Raw genomic sequence first — 18,455 nt, 5'->3', positions numbered from 1 at the left:
AAAGACATCTGGTTTCTCAAGGCAAAAAATAAAATCTGGGTATCTGGCCTTTCTGTCCAGTGTCCTGACTATCCACCTCAGAGTTGAGAATAGGATTCACACATTAGCCTTCCACCCAGAGCCCATGTTCCCATTTCTGGGGCTAGGAAGGGGGATTTAGACATCTTTTTACTCTGTTTTGTGCCAACTCTGCCTCAGATCTGAGAGAAGGACCCTGGTATCTGGCCTCTCTCTGTACCCCAACTCTCTTAATCCAAGTTCTTTCTTCTATTCCTCTTCAGTTCTGGAGTAATGGTTCTCAGTGCTCTCTGGGGGCCTCTCTCCTAGCACTTGGAGACAGGAAGGAAATGGTGTATGGGGGGGGGTTGGTGATGGTGGTAGGCGAGTTTTAGGCTCATGACTTTGAAGGTACCACAGATAACACATTTACCAAGGTTTGCAGAGTGGAGACTGACCACAAGGGAGAGGAAAGCCAGGGAGGAAAACAAGGTGGTGGTGGTTTGGCAGTGGAGGGTGGGAGGAGGCAGGGTGGCGGAACTAGAGGTAGTGATATAGGAAAACCCAGAGGTTTACTCTGAAGACACAGAAGCATAGCTATTTTGGGGAGGGTAGCTTCTGTTTTATACCATCCCATCTCATCCAACAAAAACAATTGCTATGCTAAGGTAAGGAAGATGAGTAGGCTGCAAAAAAATAGTTGGCATAGCCTTTGGTCCTCTCCAGGTCCACCTTTCTGTTTGCTAGTTCCAAGGTACCCCTCTTCCTCATGGGTCCCACCTTTTCCATGTCCAGGACTTTGTCCTGCATCTCCCGAAGGGCACTTAGGGTCTCTGTCTCCCGCATTCGAGACTGTTCCAATTCTGTCTCCAGGTGAGCCACAAACTCTTCTGTTAGGCGAGGGTTATCCTGTGAGGGATAAAACATATGATAGGATAAGAGAGGAACTTTTAGCTGTATTGCTAGCAGTGTGGAGTCCAGAAAAACGGAGGTGAGAGTTCTAATGGTTTTTGCTTTGTTTTTGACTAAGGCATCAGCTTTGATCAATCAATCAATATTTATTAAGCATGTCCTATATGCTTATATATTCCATATTAGCATATTCTACATTAGCACAGTGCCAGGCTAGTGCTAACTACTGGGTATACAAAAAGAGGCAAAAGATAGTCCTTTCCATCAAGGAGATTATAATCTAATGGGGAAGATAATTTTGTGTATGTATATAACTACATCTATGCAAAGAAATTTATACCAAGCAAGCTATGTACAGGATAAATGGAAAATAATTAACAGGGGACAGGGCAGCTAGGTGGTTCAGTGGATAGAGTCAGGACCGGAGATGGGAAGTCCTGGGTTCAAATCTGGATGCGTACACTTCCTAGCTGTATCCTGGGCAAGTCACTTAGCCCCCATTACTTAGCCCTTGCCATTCTTTTGTCTTGAACCAGAACATAGTTCTGATCTTAGGACAGAAGATCCTAGGGAAAAAAAAAAGATAGACTGAACTCAAGTAGTAAGGAAGACAACCTGATAAAACATCTGATTCACGAGGGACATTCTGGTATAGCAGAAATAGTTCTCCCTCCACAACTGAACTAGCTTGGAAACTATAGATAAATCAAAATGGGAGAAGCTTGATTTCCTTCAAAAAATTTCCTAATATCTATGGTTCCTACCCCATAGGGCTGTAGTAAAGATCAAATTTTAAAAATGGATGTGAAGTGCTTTATAAACTTGAAAGCTCTATGGAAACATTTGCTCTTATTACTCAGTTGGTGATGTTTAAGTACTTAATGGGGTATAAGGACTTACATGTTTTCTTTCCCCTTTTCTACTCCACCCCTTATCTCTTTTCCACTTTTCTCTTGTTTCCATAGTTTCTCTTAGATATGAGTTCCAGTGTTGCCCCTTAGGATCTTCCTAAAATCTAATTCCTCTCGCCATAACAGAAATTTAACCCATCTTTTTTGCTACATTCCACTTTCCATATAACATAGATGAGAGGCTGTTAGAACTAGAAAGGATCTTAGAGGCCAACTAATCCACCCAATGTAGGAATGAAGAAGGTGAAGAACCCCGGGGGAGACTTATGTGAACTGCCTTGAGGTTTGAGGACCTTTGTGCCTCTCACCTCCTACCAAACTCTTATTTCCAAACTGAATCATCCTTGTTCTTTTAATTTTTGCTCAAAAATCTTCTTTTTCAGATGTTTAGTCTCACTAGCCAGTGTGCAGAACAGCCCCTAGGCCTTTCCTGTTTATACCAGGAACTGTAGAATGGAAGACAACAGCTCGTTTTTTACCTTGCTAAAGCTTTATTGTGAGAAAAAAGTTAACAGATTCCTCCAACAGGGTGTTCTGTTAGCTCCAGAGTGAAGGCAAACATAACCACAAAGTAGAGTGGAACGGGGGTTGGGGGGAAGAAGTCTGAGTGGGGAGGAAGGAACCGTTGTGGGGTTTGTTCTGCAGCTGGTGACTGTTTATCAGATAAGAAAAGAGTCAGAAGCTTGGAGGAACAGGACAAATGCTTCCCTGTGACTATGGGGGACTCCACAGAAGTTCTCTAAACTTACCACACACATACACACAGTCTATAGTGGTTAGAAATATTTTCCTTCTTGAGAGCCAGAGGTCCTGGATTCTAACCCAGATATCCTAATTTAAAAGGCCCCTACTTTTAATCTCAGTTACTACTTAGAACAGAGGAGATACTATATTAAGCCAAGGATGCTGTAGACTAGATTTATAATTTGGCTAATTGTCATAATTTTGGTTAGTATGGCTTGGTTGATCTAGATGACCTCTGAAATCTCTTCCAACTCTAACATTCTAAAACTCTAATCCTCTGAGACTACATATCTCCAAGAGTTCTAATTTTGTCCTCCAGATCTGACCTGGCTGCCTCCATCTAAAGCTCTTCATAGCTCTGCGTCTTCCTATTTTAATAGTCTTCTCCTTTACTCCTTCTCCTCCACGTACTCTAAAGTCAATAGCATTGGCCTTCTTACAAGTCGTGACTCTGTTTCTTCTGCCTAGAATGCTCTACTGACTCATCTTTGCCTCTTGGCTTTCCTGGTTTCCTTCAAGACTCACTTCAGATGCCATTTCCTACAGGAGGCCTTTCTTGGTTTCTCCCAACCCCCAAAGCTTCAACTACTAGTGCCTTCTCTCTTCTTCATCCATTCTGTATGTACTTCATGAATGCATGGTTATTTAATGTTGCCTCTCCCATTAGAATGTAAGTTCCCTGAATGAAAGGGATTGTGTTTTTTGCTTTTCTTTTTTATCCTAGGGCTTAGCACAGCATCTGGCACATAGTAACTACTTAATAAATGCTTCAAGACTGATTTTTATCCAGGCCCATTCCTCTGGGATCTGGCATCTGGGTAGGACTATCCCCTAACTTTGCTTCATTTGCATATAACTGGTTAAACACCTAGTTCCCTATCCAGGACTCACTTCATCTGAAGCCATGGCCATGAAGAGACCTGATGTGAAGAAATGGAAAAAATGATTTAGTCTCAAACTAGAAGGATACTTCATTTGTTTTTGTTCATAAAGAATCAAAGGTCAGGTCAAAGGTCCTGGGAATATGCCTTTTTCTAGGGAAAGCATCAGTACCCTGGCAGGGAAGCCCAGCTCTTCTATTTGCTCCCTAGTAGAAGTTATACTCAAATTAAAGATAAAATGAAATAACAGGTAAACACTTTATAAACCTTACAATTCTATTATTAGTTATTGTTAATTATTATTAGCTATTGTTATGTAGCTGCTTCTTAGGAAAGGAAACTCAGAAACTAAAGTTCTAAACTCCTTATATCTCTCTTTTATACACAGACATACAAACACCCCCCCCCCCAATATTTAGTTGATATTTAGCATGGGTGGGTCTCCTTTGCTTCCAATTGTAGGACCCATATGTGTCAGCCTATTCTTTGCATATCTTGTCCATAAGCTCCAATACCTTTTCTACAAGGGATTCTCCTAACATTTGGGGGGTGGGGCAGTCCTCCTTTGGAACTCTTGACATTTCATGGATCCCAATGGAGCAGGGAAACTAATCATTATAGGATAATTTCAATCTGGATGGGACTTTAGTCATGAATTTCAGGTAGTTCAATAATTCTTAAATTGTCTTTCCTGGATCTGTTTTCCAGGTCAGTTGTTTTTTTTCAATGAGATATTTCATATTTTCTTCTATTTTTTCACTCTTTTGTTTTATTTTGTTTTATTGTTTTTTGATGTCTCATGAAGTCATTAGCTTCTATTTGCCCAATTCTAATTTTTAAAGACTGAATTTATTCCATGACCTTTTGATCCTCCTTTTCCATTTGGCCCATTCTACTTTTCATGTCATTCTTTTCTTCACTGGATTTTTTACCTCTTTTTCCAGTAGGTCAATTCTGTTTTTTTAAAAATTCTTTTCTTCATTTGATTTTTGTGCCTTTTTCCAGTTGACCAATTTTACTTTTTAAGCTGTTTTTCTTTTTGGATTACTTTCATTGCTTTTTCCTATTGCATCCCCATTTTTCTTTGACCTGTCATTTGATTTTTGATTTCCTTTTTGAGTTCTTCCAGAGCTTGAGATCAATTCCTGTTTTCCTTTGAAGTTTTGTGTGTGGGTGCTTGGATCTCACCATCCTCTGTTGGTTCTGCGCTTTGCTCTTTGTCCCCTCAGACACTTTTGAGGGTTAAGTGTTTCTTTTGCTATTTGCTCATTTCCCCAGCCTTTTTTGCCTGTGGACTGGGAATTCTGAAAACTAATGACTGTCTCCTTTGCTCCTAGCTTGAAGGAATCAGCACTGTGAACTATTTTGCTCCGGGACTTGGTCTTCTCCAAAGCAGCGCAGGCTTGAAAGGGCCCAGCACTATGGACTTCTGGGTCTCAGGACAGTCTGGTGCCAAAGCCTAGGACTTCAAGGGGTGGGTCTCATGTGCTCTTGTGTTGATGTAGCCCATGCCCTGGGATCCTAAAGTTAGCTTATGTCTAGTTGCAGGACCTGGCATGGTAGGGATGGGAAGGGGGGATTAGCCAGCACTCCTCTGTGTGAAGTTTTGCTTCTGGTTCTCCCTTTTCCCATGAAAATCCATTATCTCTGCCTACCTTTCAAGTTGTGTTCAGTGCGAGAACCCCCTCACTCTGTCTTGCTATTGGCTTTTGACTCCTGTTGTTTTGAGGTACTTTATAAAGATTAGTTTGGAAAGCTCATCAGAGAGGTTTCAACTTTCACGGCTACTAAGCCTCCTGGATGGAACTTTAGAAATCATCTAACCTGTTCATTTTGCCAGATGACAAAAGAAATCCTGCTTTCTTTAAGTAACTTGACCAAGGTCACATAGAAACTGAGTAGCAGAGTTGAGATTTGAACTCAGGTCTTCTGAATCCAAATCCAGCACTTCATCCACTGCATCATACGGCCTCAATTATCTTTGCCAGTTCCTATATACCCAGTCTTCTTCTTTTTCGGGTCACTGATCTCTCTGTTGTAATCCATTTACCCTATTTTTTCCTGTGTGAAATTCTTCATTAGTAATATGTCATAGCCTACTCATGCCCATTATGCCTCATTCTATTGCCCTTTGGGTGACTCTCAATTTTAAATCTTTAGAGACTGTGGTATTCCATGATTCACCACCACACAGTAAGAGTGGAGGAAGAAAGATGCTCCAATGATGGGCAGTTATTTCAGGGAGAAACTTTGAGTCATCATATAAGCACTGAACATTTTCCCAAAGTCATGCATCCCAGACTGCTACCCTTCTCTTTTCAAATATGGACCTGGCTTATGTTCCATCCACAGAGTTTGTCCAAGACACTAGGTATTGATGGACTAGTTCTATGTTTTATCCATTTAACTTTATATCAAAGCTGAACAACAGGTATTCTTCATCTACTAAGTTTTTCCTATGTGGATATAGAACAAATTGAATACTTGAGTGATTGTGACTCTTACTGAAGAGGCTCTGAAATTTTTTGAGTTTGATGAAATTGGAACAATGTCATCTGCAACAAGGACAGTTGGAGGCTCCAACAAAATATAATGAATCCCTCTTCCAATTGAACTCTGTGCTGGCTGTCCTGCACGATGATTTCAAACACTGTAATGATCATGTTATTTTATGCATCATTTGATATGAATCATCAGAGATTTGAACAATTCTTTCATTGTTACATCTTTTGAGGAAACTTGAATGAATTTGACATATGCATGGCTGCTGCATTATTGGAATAGGGCCTTTCAGCATTTTGTTGCTCCATATCAAACAATAAACAAGATAATCTTGAATTTTGAACTGTCAATTCTTGGCTATTTACCCTGGGTGTGAGTATATGTGCACATGTGCTCAGTGACTGCTTAGTCAACTGTAAAGATGTGGCTTAGAAAATATCATTGTTGAAAGTCAGCCTGTTCTCTTCTCAAATCTTCAAGGATTCTCTTGACAATTGTGTATATTCTTCTCCTACAGATTTTGTAGAGCTGGTAACACAGATAGAGTTACTAATATTTACTCAGATGCCTTTTTTCTGGGTAATAAAGTTTAGGATTTTTCCAAGTCTTTGACACCTAATCTTTTAAGTGTCTTGAAAACCAATCCTTCAATACTTTCAGAATTGTATCACCTTCTGCACAGATGTTCTCTGTACAAATTTCTAGTCTAACTGTTCTTTTGTCTTTGTTTTTACTGTCATTTCTGCTTCTTTATGTAGTAACTCATATAATTAGGGATTGGGATAGCAAGAATCCAAGTGTGGTAGCTCCATTACCATTAGAGTTAGTGATAGAAATCTTAACAGATATTTTACACTTTTTGTCCATTTATTGTCTTCTTTTCAATTTCATTCTTAACTGTTTTCACTATGATGGCTCAGTTTAATTTCCCACCAAACTTTCTGAAAACATCTTTTTCTTTTCACTGTTTCTCCTTGTTTTGTGAAACAATATTGCTCATAATTATTGCACCATTTCCCTCTGTATCATTTTACGAATGAGTTTGGATTTTAAGCAGACATTACTCTGAGGTATAACCTTTCTTTGGTGAAGAAATCGAGGTTTGCTGATTAAGGGAGTTTATAGGAAGGAGACTGAGGGAGTCTCCTGTTCCCCTTGCTGTCACAGTAACTGATCTACATCAGTAAAACTTCTTCAGGAAATATGACAGCTAGTGTTGATTCTGTTTTTTGATTCATTTCCCATTTTCTTCTATCAGCAGCCTATTTAAATAAGTCAGGTTAGACTCTGTGTTAGAAAAAATGAGAAGCATCTTTCTTTTAACATGGTCTTGATTTTGACTTTTGTGCTAACAAACTGATGGTCTGTCTGTTCATACAGCTGATTTGGAAATGACTCAATGCAGGTAATGTGTGGTTTTCTCTTAGTTAAAATATAATCAGTTCCATTTTTGTGATGAATTTGGCACTTGGCTTGTTCAGTATTTCCTGATTCTCTTCTCAAAGAAAGTTTTTCATATATTATTATAAGTTTATGTAATCTGTAACTCTTTGGCTGCTTTCATTTCTCAATCTTAAACCATGTTTTCCAAATTTTTTTTCCCATCTTCCCCATGTCTACTTAAAACAAAGTATTAAAATATAATAAAATTTAATTGAGGGGAGTTCTTATTGAGTTGATAGATTTTTTTTCTATTTCATCAACACATGATGATACATAAACTATAATTATTTTAATGATGTCTTTCTGCAAATGTTTATCATAAGTATAATACAAGATCAAATGTCTCATGAAATATTTCTTGTTGTTTTTGTATACATAATTAAACTTTTTTATTTGCTTCTCCAAAGAGAGGCTATGAGCTATCGCCTAATTGTGACTTCCTTTGTCTTCTGGATCATTAAAGTTAATGGATATAGATGATCTAAAAGCTATGTTATCCTTTGCATCCTCTTCTCCCTTTCCTACCACTGTGCCACTGACGAAGTAAAAGAAGGTTACATGGGGCTGAGAGACATTTACATTTTTTCTTTGTTTCATGGGTTGTTATGGCAAAAAGATTCATAATCAAGTGGCCATACTACTGGCCAATCAACTCCAATAAGTCTCTGTGAATTTAGCTAGGTTGATCCTTGGAAATTAGACAGTCAGCATTTTATTCCTTTCCAGGGTGAGTAGATCCTGTCAGGGCTTATGCTCTGCTGACATACCTTTGAATTAATGAGTGAAAAGGCATTTCTAAAGTACCTATTAGATGCAAAGCACCATGCTAATGTTGGAGATATAAACAGAAAAAGTAAAAGCCAGTCCCTCATTCACATTCTGATGTGAAGGTTCCAGCTGCAAGTCTGATAGAAAGGACTTGTGGGGTGATGCCAAAGCAGATAGTGCTGCATCTTCTTTCATGCCACTTCTACTGATACAGCCACGGTCATTTTTGATGTTAAGTCATTTGACAATGCCAAGGAGTTTGGTGTTGAAACATTCTTCCCTGATATGCAGGAGTTGAAGTTGCTGAGGAGGGACAGAAGTAGATGTCAGGCCACATCTCCACAAAGGCTGTTTCCCAGGATGCTGGTTGAGAGGTTAACACAGGGTGGGGCAGAAGGGAGAAAAAGAACCAGTGGTCTGAGGTTGCTGCCACTCGTGAAATTCTTGAGCTTACCTCCCTATTAGAGGCAGATGGGATTGATAGTGGGGAAGAAGTAGGGTCCCTTTTTCCACAGTGATTGCTGTAGAGCTGGACTAGAAGTGAACATGCAGGTCTGGAGGGCACTATTCTTTCTGAGGTCTTGAGTTCAGGGTACTGTCTGAGGGGAGGTGTGTGTGTGTGTGTGTGTGTGTGTGTGTGTGTGTGTGTGTGTGTGTGTGTAGCTAATGGGGATGGCTGGCCCCTTATCCACAGGAGTCACTTCCCCAATAACCCAGGTAATGTAGTGTTAACCTCCATGCTGCTCTAGGACTTTAGGGGTTAAGAAGACAGTTCTTGTGTGCTGTTCAAGCTCATTGTAGAAACAAATTCTAGCTGCCATGTGCATGCAATAACTTATTCGAGTCCATATGGAGATGATTATTCTTGCTTGGTATAGATTCAGAAAGGTTTTATTCAGGTAAGGAAGAGGAAAATATAGTCAGTCAATTGTTGGCCATCTGTATTGTGTATGTAATGATAGCTTAGACTAGCTTTCCATAGCCTCCTAGTCCATGTACATGTCCCTTATTAACTAGCTTATTGATATGGCTAGCAACAGCTAATATTTATAACGTCCTTTAAGGTTTGTAATTTATATAAATGTATATAAATATCATCTTATTTTATTCTCATGACCACTCTAGGATGTAGATGTTATAATAATCCCCAAGGATACTGTGACAGACAGAGATTAAATGATTTTCCCAAGGTCCCCTAGCTAGGAAGAATCTGAGGCAGGACTTGAACTCAAGTCTTCCCAATTCCAGGTTTAGCACTTTATCCACTAGTTTGTTGTACCATAGGATGCTGAAGTGAGAATAACCCTTGATCATCTAGAGCAATCCACTCATTTTTCAGAAAGGGTGAAGCCATTTGTCTAAGTTCATCAGGCTAGATCTGGGATCAGAAGAGTGTTTGTTAGTGTTCTGAGACTGCCAAGTTATTTTTCAGTTACCCTAAGACAAATACCAAGGGGGCAGCTAAGTGGCTCAGTGAATGAGAGCCAGGCTTAGAGACAGGAGTTCCTGGCCTCAGAGAGATCTGGCCTCAGACAAATCCTTGCTGTGTGACCCTGGGCAAGTCATTTAACCCCCTTTGTCTAGCCCTTTACCTGTCTTCTGCCTTGGAACCGATACATAGATTCTACGGTAAGGGTTTTAAAAAAAAGAGAAATATTAGGAAAGTCAATTTCTCTTCACCCCAATCTAATAGTACTCTATATTGACAGCTGTAATAATCTTTAACAATAACCTAAGTCCAAGTCTCCTATTTTACAGAAGAAATGGAGCTTGCAAGAGGTGAAGGGACTTTCCCAGTCATTCATTTTATGGTATGAAGTTTGAAAAGAACTTTTCTTAGAACTGTGAGGGAGGGAGTGCAGATCTTATTATACTCATTTGACTGATGAGCAAACTGAGGTTGACAGAGGCAAGTAAACTTATCCAAGGTCTCACAGATAAGAGATCACAGTTTTAAAATGCTTTTAAGTTTGCAAGTGCTTGATATGTGTATTGTTATTTGATCCTCACAACCTCGTATGAGGGGGGAGATGTTATCAACTCTAGTCTATGGATGAGGAAATTGAGGCTGAGAGTTCAACTAGGTAGTCAGTCCAGGATCACACACCTAGTGAGTATTTGAGGTAGGATTTTCATCTTGTTCTTTCTGACTCTAAAATTCATTAGTACATAGTTGTTTTCATACTGTCTTGCTCTAGGAGCTCCTTAAAGCAGGAATTGCCATTAACTTTTTTTGAGGGGGGAAGTATTCCTAGCACTTAGCCCAATACTTGGCACACTGTTGGTGCCTAATAAATGATCTTGACTGCCTGACTGATTGACTAGCTTCCACATTCTATTCACTTTGTCATGCTACCTAGAAAGCAGTAGTGATGAGAATTGAACCCAAGCTATCCAAATTCAACGTTCTTTCCTGTAGACTAGGATTCCTAACTCTGATACCTCTAGATTATCTGTCATTGCTTTATAGCTGGGAGAGGGACTCAACTTTCTTCCTGAATTTACCACCTTCTGGTTTATTTGGCTCAGAGGAACACAGCCAAGTATGTGGCGTGGCTCATTCATGTTTGCAGGGCATGAATATCATTCAGTAGGGCAGGCTTGTTGGGCATCTTGGCATCCCCTTCTGCCCCTTTTCCTGCCTGGCCAGGTATAAGGAGTAGGGTGGGCACTAGGAGGTTACCTGCTGCTCCTGGAGTTGCCGGATGGTACTCTGAGCCTTTTGGAGGTTCTCAGTGGCTGAGCTACACTGCTGTTTCACCACAGCTAACTCCCTTTTGATGACATAGTTCTCCTCGGCCTCCTGGGCTCTGGTGACTTGCCCCTAAAGGAGAAGGGAAAACCAGTTATACAGGGATTCTTCATGCTTCTGCCTCCCAGCCTACCCTCCCAACTCTTGGTCCCTACCCCATGCCACACAGAGATGGAGTCTGGGCTCCATGGGGAGATGTGAGACAAGGGGTGTGCTGGATATGGGCAGAGTGGTTAGGCTTCATGGTCAGGTGCTAGGAGATGGTGAAGGAGTAAGAAAAGAGAGGGAGAAGGGGTAGTAATCAAGAGAGTTGTGAGAAGGGAAAAAAGAGAAGCAGCAACTAGCAGGAGGGAAGAAAACAAGTCAAGTTTGCCAGGAGCCTAGAATCTCTATATCCTTATCTTCTTGGTACTTCTATTGTTCCTACTTATTCCAAGTCCCCTTAGGGACTATTACACCTGGTATTAAAAAATCAAAACAAACCCAAACCCCTCTAAGGCTCAAATGCTCCACTTGCAAGCCCATAGGAATCCTGCCCTGTCCAACTCTACAAACAGGAAGGAGTCTGTTTCTGGGATCCTCAGGGGAATACAGAGAGCCACAGAGTCATAAAAGCAACATATTGGAGCCATTGCTCACCAGACTCAGGATTGCTGATTTGTGGCAACACTTCTCTCACATGAGTGCTATGGGGATCATGTGAAATAATGGACAGAAAAGTGCTTAAGTCATAGAATGTCAGAGTTGGAAGGGACTTAGAGATGATTTAGTTGAGTCTTATATTACAAATGACAAAGCCTAGATGGCATAGAGATTGGGTGACTAGGTTCTTCTTCTTTTTTATAGTTAAAACCCAACCTAACATCAACACCGAGTGTTGGTGACAAGGCAGAAGAGTGGTAAAGACTAGGCAACAGGGATTAAGTGACTTGCTCAGGGTCACACAGCCAGGAAGTATCTATGGCCACATTTGAACCCAGGTCCTCCCATCTCTAGGCCTGGCTTTCAATCCACTGAACCATCTGGATATCTGGGGTAACTAGGTTCTTGAAGGATATATAAGCAAAGCAAAAATTCTGTCAGATCCTAAACCAAGCAATGGACTTTCATCAAGGCATCAACTTCATTCAAGTCAAAGAGGTTTGTCACTAGACGGTTGGCTGATAGGCTGTGATTTTTTTTTTGACCACAGCAACTCATAACGAAGACTAGTAAGGCACAGAGAGGCAATCTGTATCAGTAACAGGAGCCCCTATAGTGCTGAAATGACCATCTTTTTGAAGTACTAAGTTGATAATTGAATGATTGCTGAATTGACCAAGGCAATCCAAAGAAGGAGCTGGAAAGCATCTCAATGACTTATCCAGGATCACATAGCAATTTAATGGAAAAAACTGAGTTTGGCATCTAATGATCCAAAGCTCTTTCCATTATCTCAGATTACATCAATCATTCCATTCAATAGACATGCATTATGTACCTGAGTACAAGGATTCTGAAGAGGTTATAGAAATGAAGAAAAGTCCTAGTCCTTAAGGAAAGTAAAATCTAGCAACAAGTGAAGCTACAGAGAAACTGGGCTAGAAGCTAGGTCTCCAGGATTCTATAGTCTATATAATGCAGATCAGACATGAGGTCAGTCACTTCTCTTCCCCCTTATGGATCATCATTTCTTTCCTTATGTCTTGTATGGCAAATTAATGAATGTTTTAAGGGTTTAAAAATAGAGATGGGGTAGGGGTGGGAAAGATGAAGTAGCAGAGTGGCCAAGAACAAACCAGATCCACACACTCTAATGGATCCTTAGCTTTTGGGCAATTCACTCTGAATGATAAATTTATCCAAGGTAGTCTGTTGAAGGGTAACAGAAACACAGTTCAAAGATATTTTCTTGAAGACATTCTTTCACTGGATTGGTGGGAAATAGAACTAGATGACACCAAATGGTCTTTTCTGAAGACTCCATCATTCTCTAAGTCAGTTACTATAGGACCACACAGCTGCCACCCCAGCCATCCTCATAAAAATGTGCTGGACTTTTTTTATCCAGGCTCCATGCAGAAAGTTTTTGGAAACGATAATACAGTGATACAGGTAGGTGAGTTAGAGCAGAAACCAGACACTAGCATAAGCATTTATATTTGTGATGGGAGGACAGACTAAGGAAATAGAGAAGTGATTTAGGTACACATACGCACACACATACACACACCCACATCAAGTACTTATTCTACAGAGAAACCTTTCTTTTCTTGCCTCCCTCATTCCTAGCCCCCATACACATGCACATACCTCAAGAAGAGAAAACTATCCCTTCTCCCCAGACACACATACAATCACTATAGGCAAACTCTGAAAAATGCATTATCATGCACCCAATAACTCCACAAATGGTCACTTTAATTAGAACTAGGGAGATGTTTATTACATGCACTGTGTGAAACCTTCCTCCTCCCCATATCCTTTATATGAGAACATTTCCCACTTTCTCCCCAGAAGGCTGCCCACATACACACAAACCCAAGAAATAGATGCAACCATCAAAGAGTTAGGCATTGGCAGAAGGGAAGAAGCATGGAGTGCAGATGGAAATCAAAGATGGGTAGGAGGAAAAATAAAAAAAAGTACTGTACCTGGATTAACCTATCAGCCAGAGCAGCACTCTCCTACCGAAACCCACAGGGAGGAGATCCCGAAAGGGGGGAAGAGGTAGAGCAGAAGGGATGGGATATGAGGAAGGGGAGAGAAGAAAAACATGACAATAACCAGCAGTTACTAGCACAGTAGACTAGAGCTAGAAGCAAGGTAGAAAGAAGAGGCTGAGGACCAGAGGCCATAGGCAGGAATCCAGGAAACAACCAAGGCCAACAACATTTTTTCAATTCCACAAAAGTTTATGTGGGGTAGCAATTTGGGGGAAGGGAGGAAGTGGTACACTGGAGTGTCTCATGATATAGGAATAGTGGGCATGCTGCTTCCTGTCCAATCCCACTCTCGTTTTCCTGCTTTATCATCTTTATTCCCACATCAGTTCAACTGATTCTCTTGTCTGACAAAATAGAGTTACTACAGTATAAGGGGAAGTTTTTTATTTTCTATGTAAGTTTTTTACTTTAAAAGAAAAATCTGAGAGTTTTACTTTTGTTGTTTTGTTCTTATATATACCAAAAAAAAAATCCCTCACACATCATGACATATCTCTCTGGGATATAAAGCAAAGAAAACAAAATCCTAATGAAGGTCTCTGTCCCTAACAAAGTGACCAAAGAGGGGAAAGGCTCTCAATTGTGTCTAGAGCAAGTTTGGGCCCATTTGCCCTCCTTAGCTCTTCTGCAGGAATATTCTCAAATACAGGCTGGATGAGAAGGAGGAAGAAGGTCATAGGCATAGAATTTCTCCTTCATCTCTCCTTATAATGCCATCAAAGTTATGGGGTTTGTCACTGCTAGTAGCATCAAAGGGCAGTGGTATAGTTAGAATCAATACTTATTGGCTTGTCAAAGTTATTGTGCTGGGCAACTTGTCATCTAAGTACATGGCAATCCAATTAAAATATCAATTATATCCCTAATCAAATTTAGATAGAAGTTTTAGCATCATTCAGGGAAGCACTCTCTCTCTCTCTCTCTCTCTCTCACTCACTCCACATACACACACACACATATACACATACATATAAAAACACATATGTTTATATATCTATATCAAGCTAGCTATCTAGATCTATGTCTATATATAGATCATTGTATTCACAGTAACAGTTTTGCCCTAATTAACCCAATGGGTTAATTACAATGCTACTCAAGCACTACTGCGATTATATCATAGTCCTATATCATATCATAAATACATATCACAAAATCACTGACAGTGAAAGACAGTGGGGGAACAAGTCAACATAAATTGCTCTCCAAAGGATATGATCCCTCAGACCCTAGGCCTTGGTCCTGCAGGACACAAGGCAACATTTGGTACAGGGTAATGACTGACCCCCTCCACCACAAAGATGGTCTCTGCAATGCAACAATAAAAGGAGATGGGATCCTTGAGGCATGTCTGGGTGACCAGCCTCCAGAGAACACCAAAGGGGGAGGATCCAGGTAGTTAATGGCATCAGGTAAAGCTTTCTGGATATTGAGGTCCCTCTGGAAAAGGGAGATCCACTTGAGGTAGACAGGGAAACCCCTCACCTTCTCCAGTGTCTCAATCCGCTGTTTCAGGAGCCGGTTTTCTGTTCGTAGCCTCTATTTGCCAGGGGAAGGATAGGGAAAAAACACGTTAAAGTGGATTGCTTCTCCCAATCTCACCCCAGTTTCCCTGGTTTAATCTAAGTCATCATCATCTCCTTTCCTGAAGGATGCATCTCCTTTTAAAGGTCATTTCCAGGCAGGGGCTTAATCTTAGATGATATTTGTGAAATACAATACTGATCTGGCCTAGGGATTCTAATCTTTTTTTGTACATGGATTCCTTTGGTAGGCTGTCTAGTGACATCTATGGACTGCTTCTAAGAATGTTTTTAAGTGAATAAAATAAAATACATAAGATTACAGGGAACACTGAAACACATTTATCAAAGTCCCCTCCCCCCATCCCAAACAGGTACCTGGACTCCAGGTAAAGAAATCCAGCATAAAATTTTAAAATCATAGTCTTGGTTCATATTCAAATGGCTAAGGTTTTTTTTCCCTGAAAAAATTTTGGTTCAGTTAAAAAAAAAGTGAGGTGTGATCAATGTAGAGATCAGTTAATTAGCAAGAACAATCTCTATCTCTTTCATTCATATAAACTGTAGCCTGATGCTTGGGACGTGTGTCCTCCTCAACTCTACTCTGTCTTCCTTCAAGGCTTGGCTCACATGCCACCTGCTCTGTGACACTGTTGCAAATATCCTCAGTTGTCAGTCTCTTTTACTCTACTTTTCCTTGTATCATATTTATCTGATTATATATTATATTCCTTTCAGGAGATTAGAAGAATGGCTCCTTGAAGGCAAGGGATTCTCTACCCATTCACTTGGGTCCCCAAGAACTTGCACAGACATTTAAATGTTGGTCGAATTTTCATTTCTTCCCTAAGATTCATAAACCCGCCCCTTTCCTCTTTTGTCTTGCTCCATTTGGGGAAGATGCCAAGGAGATAGCTCCACAATAGGATGAATTTTAGGGGTAAAAAGGCCTCAAGAGACTTGTCCAAGGCCACACAGCATGAACCAGATGTCTTTTTTTCCCCTTTAATCCTTTACCTTCTGTCTAAGAATAATACTAAGTATCCATTCCAAGGCAGAAGAGCAATAAGTGGGATTAAATGATTTGCCTAAGGTCACACAGGTAGGAAGTATGAGGTCAGATATCTGGGCCTGGCTCTCAATTTACTGAGCTACCTAGCTGCCTCCAAACCAGGTGTCTTGACTCCTCTCTAATGCATTTTGCATCATACCAGTCCTGAGCAACAGATCCATGTTCTTAGTTGGTCTAGTCCTCACGAGTGCTATTTCCATTTCTATGGGGATGAGGCTAAGGGGAAAGAAAGATCAGCTTCTTCCTGAACTAGCTTCTGACCACACTGTATAACACTCTTGGGACTTCCATAATTTCAGTGGCACATAAAGAACTTAGAGAAAGACCAGTTAAGGACAACTTGAAGGATGGGATAAGGAACAAAAAAAAGGTGAAAAGAACTGAATCACTATCAATTCTCCTAATGGAAGGCTACATTGACATTGATAAACCCAAATTAAGAATAATCCAAATCTCATTTCTACTTGGCATAGAAATATATGTCCACACCTACATATTAGTAAATATACTTTTCCATTCCCAATTTGCTCACTGAACTACCTGTGTGGATAGGGGTGGAGGGGGTTAACTTGGAAAGGGTTGCAGATAGGATTCAAATGCTACTACATATGACCCCATAAATCATCCTCCCTCAGTAGGTTTGCCATCCAGGACAAGTCATACTTGTGTGCCCTTATCCTCATACCAATGCAGTCCCAAATGAGACATCACAAGATGAGAAGGTATCTATAGAAGTTGAGGGGGCAAGGGAAAGGGAAAGAGAAAGGAGTCTGATCCTTCCTCCTTTGCACTTAAGAGATAGAAGCAATGTGGTGTAATGGTACAGACAGTGGACCTGGGAACAGCAATCCTGGATCAACTCTTTACTGGTTATGTGAATTTGAGCAAGTCCCTTTGCTTTGGTGTCTCAGTTTCCTCATTTGTAAAAGGGAGATAATAAATATATCTGTCTTGTACTTAACACTTTCAAAACACTCACACGAGCTCTCAATTGAGCCTCAAGACATGTCTAAGTTAGGTAGGGTAGGCCTTGTCTCCATTTTACAAATGATGAAACTAAGGCTCAGCTATATTAAATGATTCAGTCAAGGTCATGTGGCTCTTGAGCTCCAGAACATACACTATAACTTGGTTTTTCTGATTCCAATTTCAGAGATTTTTTTTACCACCTATACCTCAAGGTTATCTATGTGGATCAAAAGTGATAATACATATGACAATAATTTTCAAAAGAATTAAAAAATAAAATTTAAAAGAATAAAAAGTACATTACAAGTTTAAGTTATTACTATTGCTGATGGAGCTGGGGTGGTTTTGTGATGAATGAATGAGTAAATGAATGTATAAACTTCAGGAATATATATGTACATAGGTGTAGTATATATATATACACACACACACACACATACATAGCAGCAGTTGGTAAAAATCACTCATACCTTCCTTGGCAGCTATCTCCCCAGAGAGTCTCCCTGAAACTCCACAAAGCTGGGAATCAAATCTGGAGTATCAGAGGGAATACCCACCCAAAAAGTAAGCTCTAAGACCTGTCTCTACTTTGCCAGAAATTAGGTTTGAGGAAAGAAAGGGTGAGTAGGCCTAGAAGTTTGCATCTGAAAGTGGAGCTGAGGAACTGGTTCACAGACTGTATAGAAGTAAATGAGTAAGCCAGAGAGGTTTTGTCACATTAGGACAAGTGTTTCTACTGGTAAAAACTTGGTTTTGATTCCCAACTTTAAATATCATTCCCCTTTTCATAATTTCATTATATGTCTTCAAAATTTGTAATTACTGTATACCTTCCCATAGGAGAAGGATGTTAGAACATCTCCATCATGTTTTCTTAACCTCTTCTTTTGCTCCTTTCAGAGAAAAACACTTGTTTGAAGAACTAAATTGGGCAGTTTGGTCAAATCTGAGTCAGCAAAACATCATGTAAAAACGTTTAATACATGAAGAAAAACAGTTGATATTTATATACTGCTTTAGGGTTTACAAAGTACTCTCATATATTCCTACAAAGAAATTAACTGCTCTAGGAAGTTGTAAGGTATCAAATGTTATTTTACAAATGAGGAAATTAAGGCTCAGAGAGATGGCTCCACTGCCATCTCCCTTTCCTTGACTCTGACTCTTTTCCAAATGTGAGAGACTGTGTGAATGAAGGCTGAGTTATGTTATTTTGAAAAGGCAATTGACCCTGCTTAATTAGACCATCTACCTGTCATGAAGTGGAGTTCATTTC

At 40.1% G+C, this 18,455-nt stretch overlaps 1 protein-coding gene across 6 annotated transcripts in view; it reads right to left on the bottom strand.

Annotated features, from left to right (window-relative positions):
* Window positions 1-18,455, bottom strand: part of EVI5L (ecotropic viral integration site 5 like) — a 62,442-nt gene that overhangs the window by 11,744 nt on the left and 32,243 nt on the right. For 5 of the 6 annotated variants that reach the window (XM_056822030.1, XM_056822029.1, XM_007489527.2 and 2 more), the window contains 4 exons: window positions 15,101-15,154; window positions 13,544-13,576; window positions 10,842-10,982; window positions 778-906 (listed from right to left, as the gene is read on the bottom strand). In XM_056822030.1, the coding sequence (XP_056678008.1) occupies window positions 778-906; window positions 10,842-10,982; window positions 13,544-13,576; window positions 15,101-15,154 (357 nt within the window). The remainder of the gene's footprint in view (window positions 1-777; window positions 907-10,841; window positions 10,983-13,543; window positions 13,577-15,100; window positions 15,155-18,455) is intronic. The other variant, XM_007489529.2, reaches the window with a different exon arrangement.

This window comes from Monodelphis domestica, chromosome 3 (genome assembly GCF_027887165.1).
Source record: "Monodelphis domestica isolate mMonDom1 chromosome 3, mMonDom1.pri, whole genome shotgun sequence".
Lineage (NCBI taxonomy): Eukaryota > Metazoa > Chordata > Mammalia > Didelphimorphia > Didelphidae > Monodelphis > Monodelphis domestica.
Note: the sequence above shows the minus strand (reverse complement) of the source record. Positions and strands in the feature narration are given on the sequence as shown.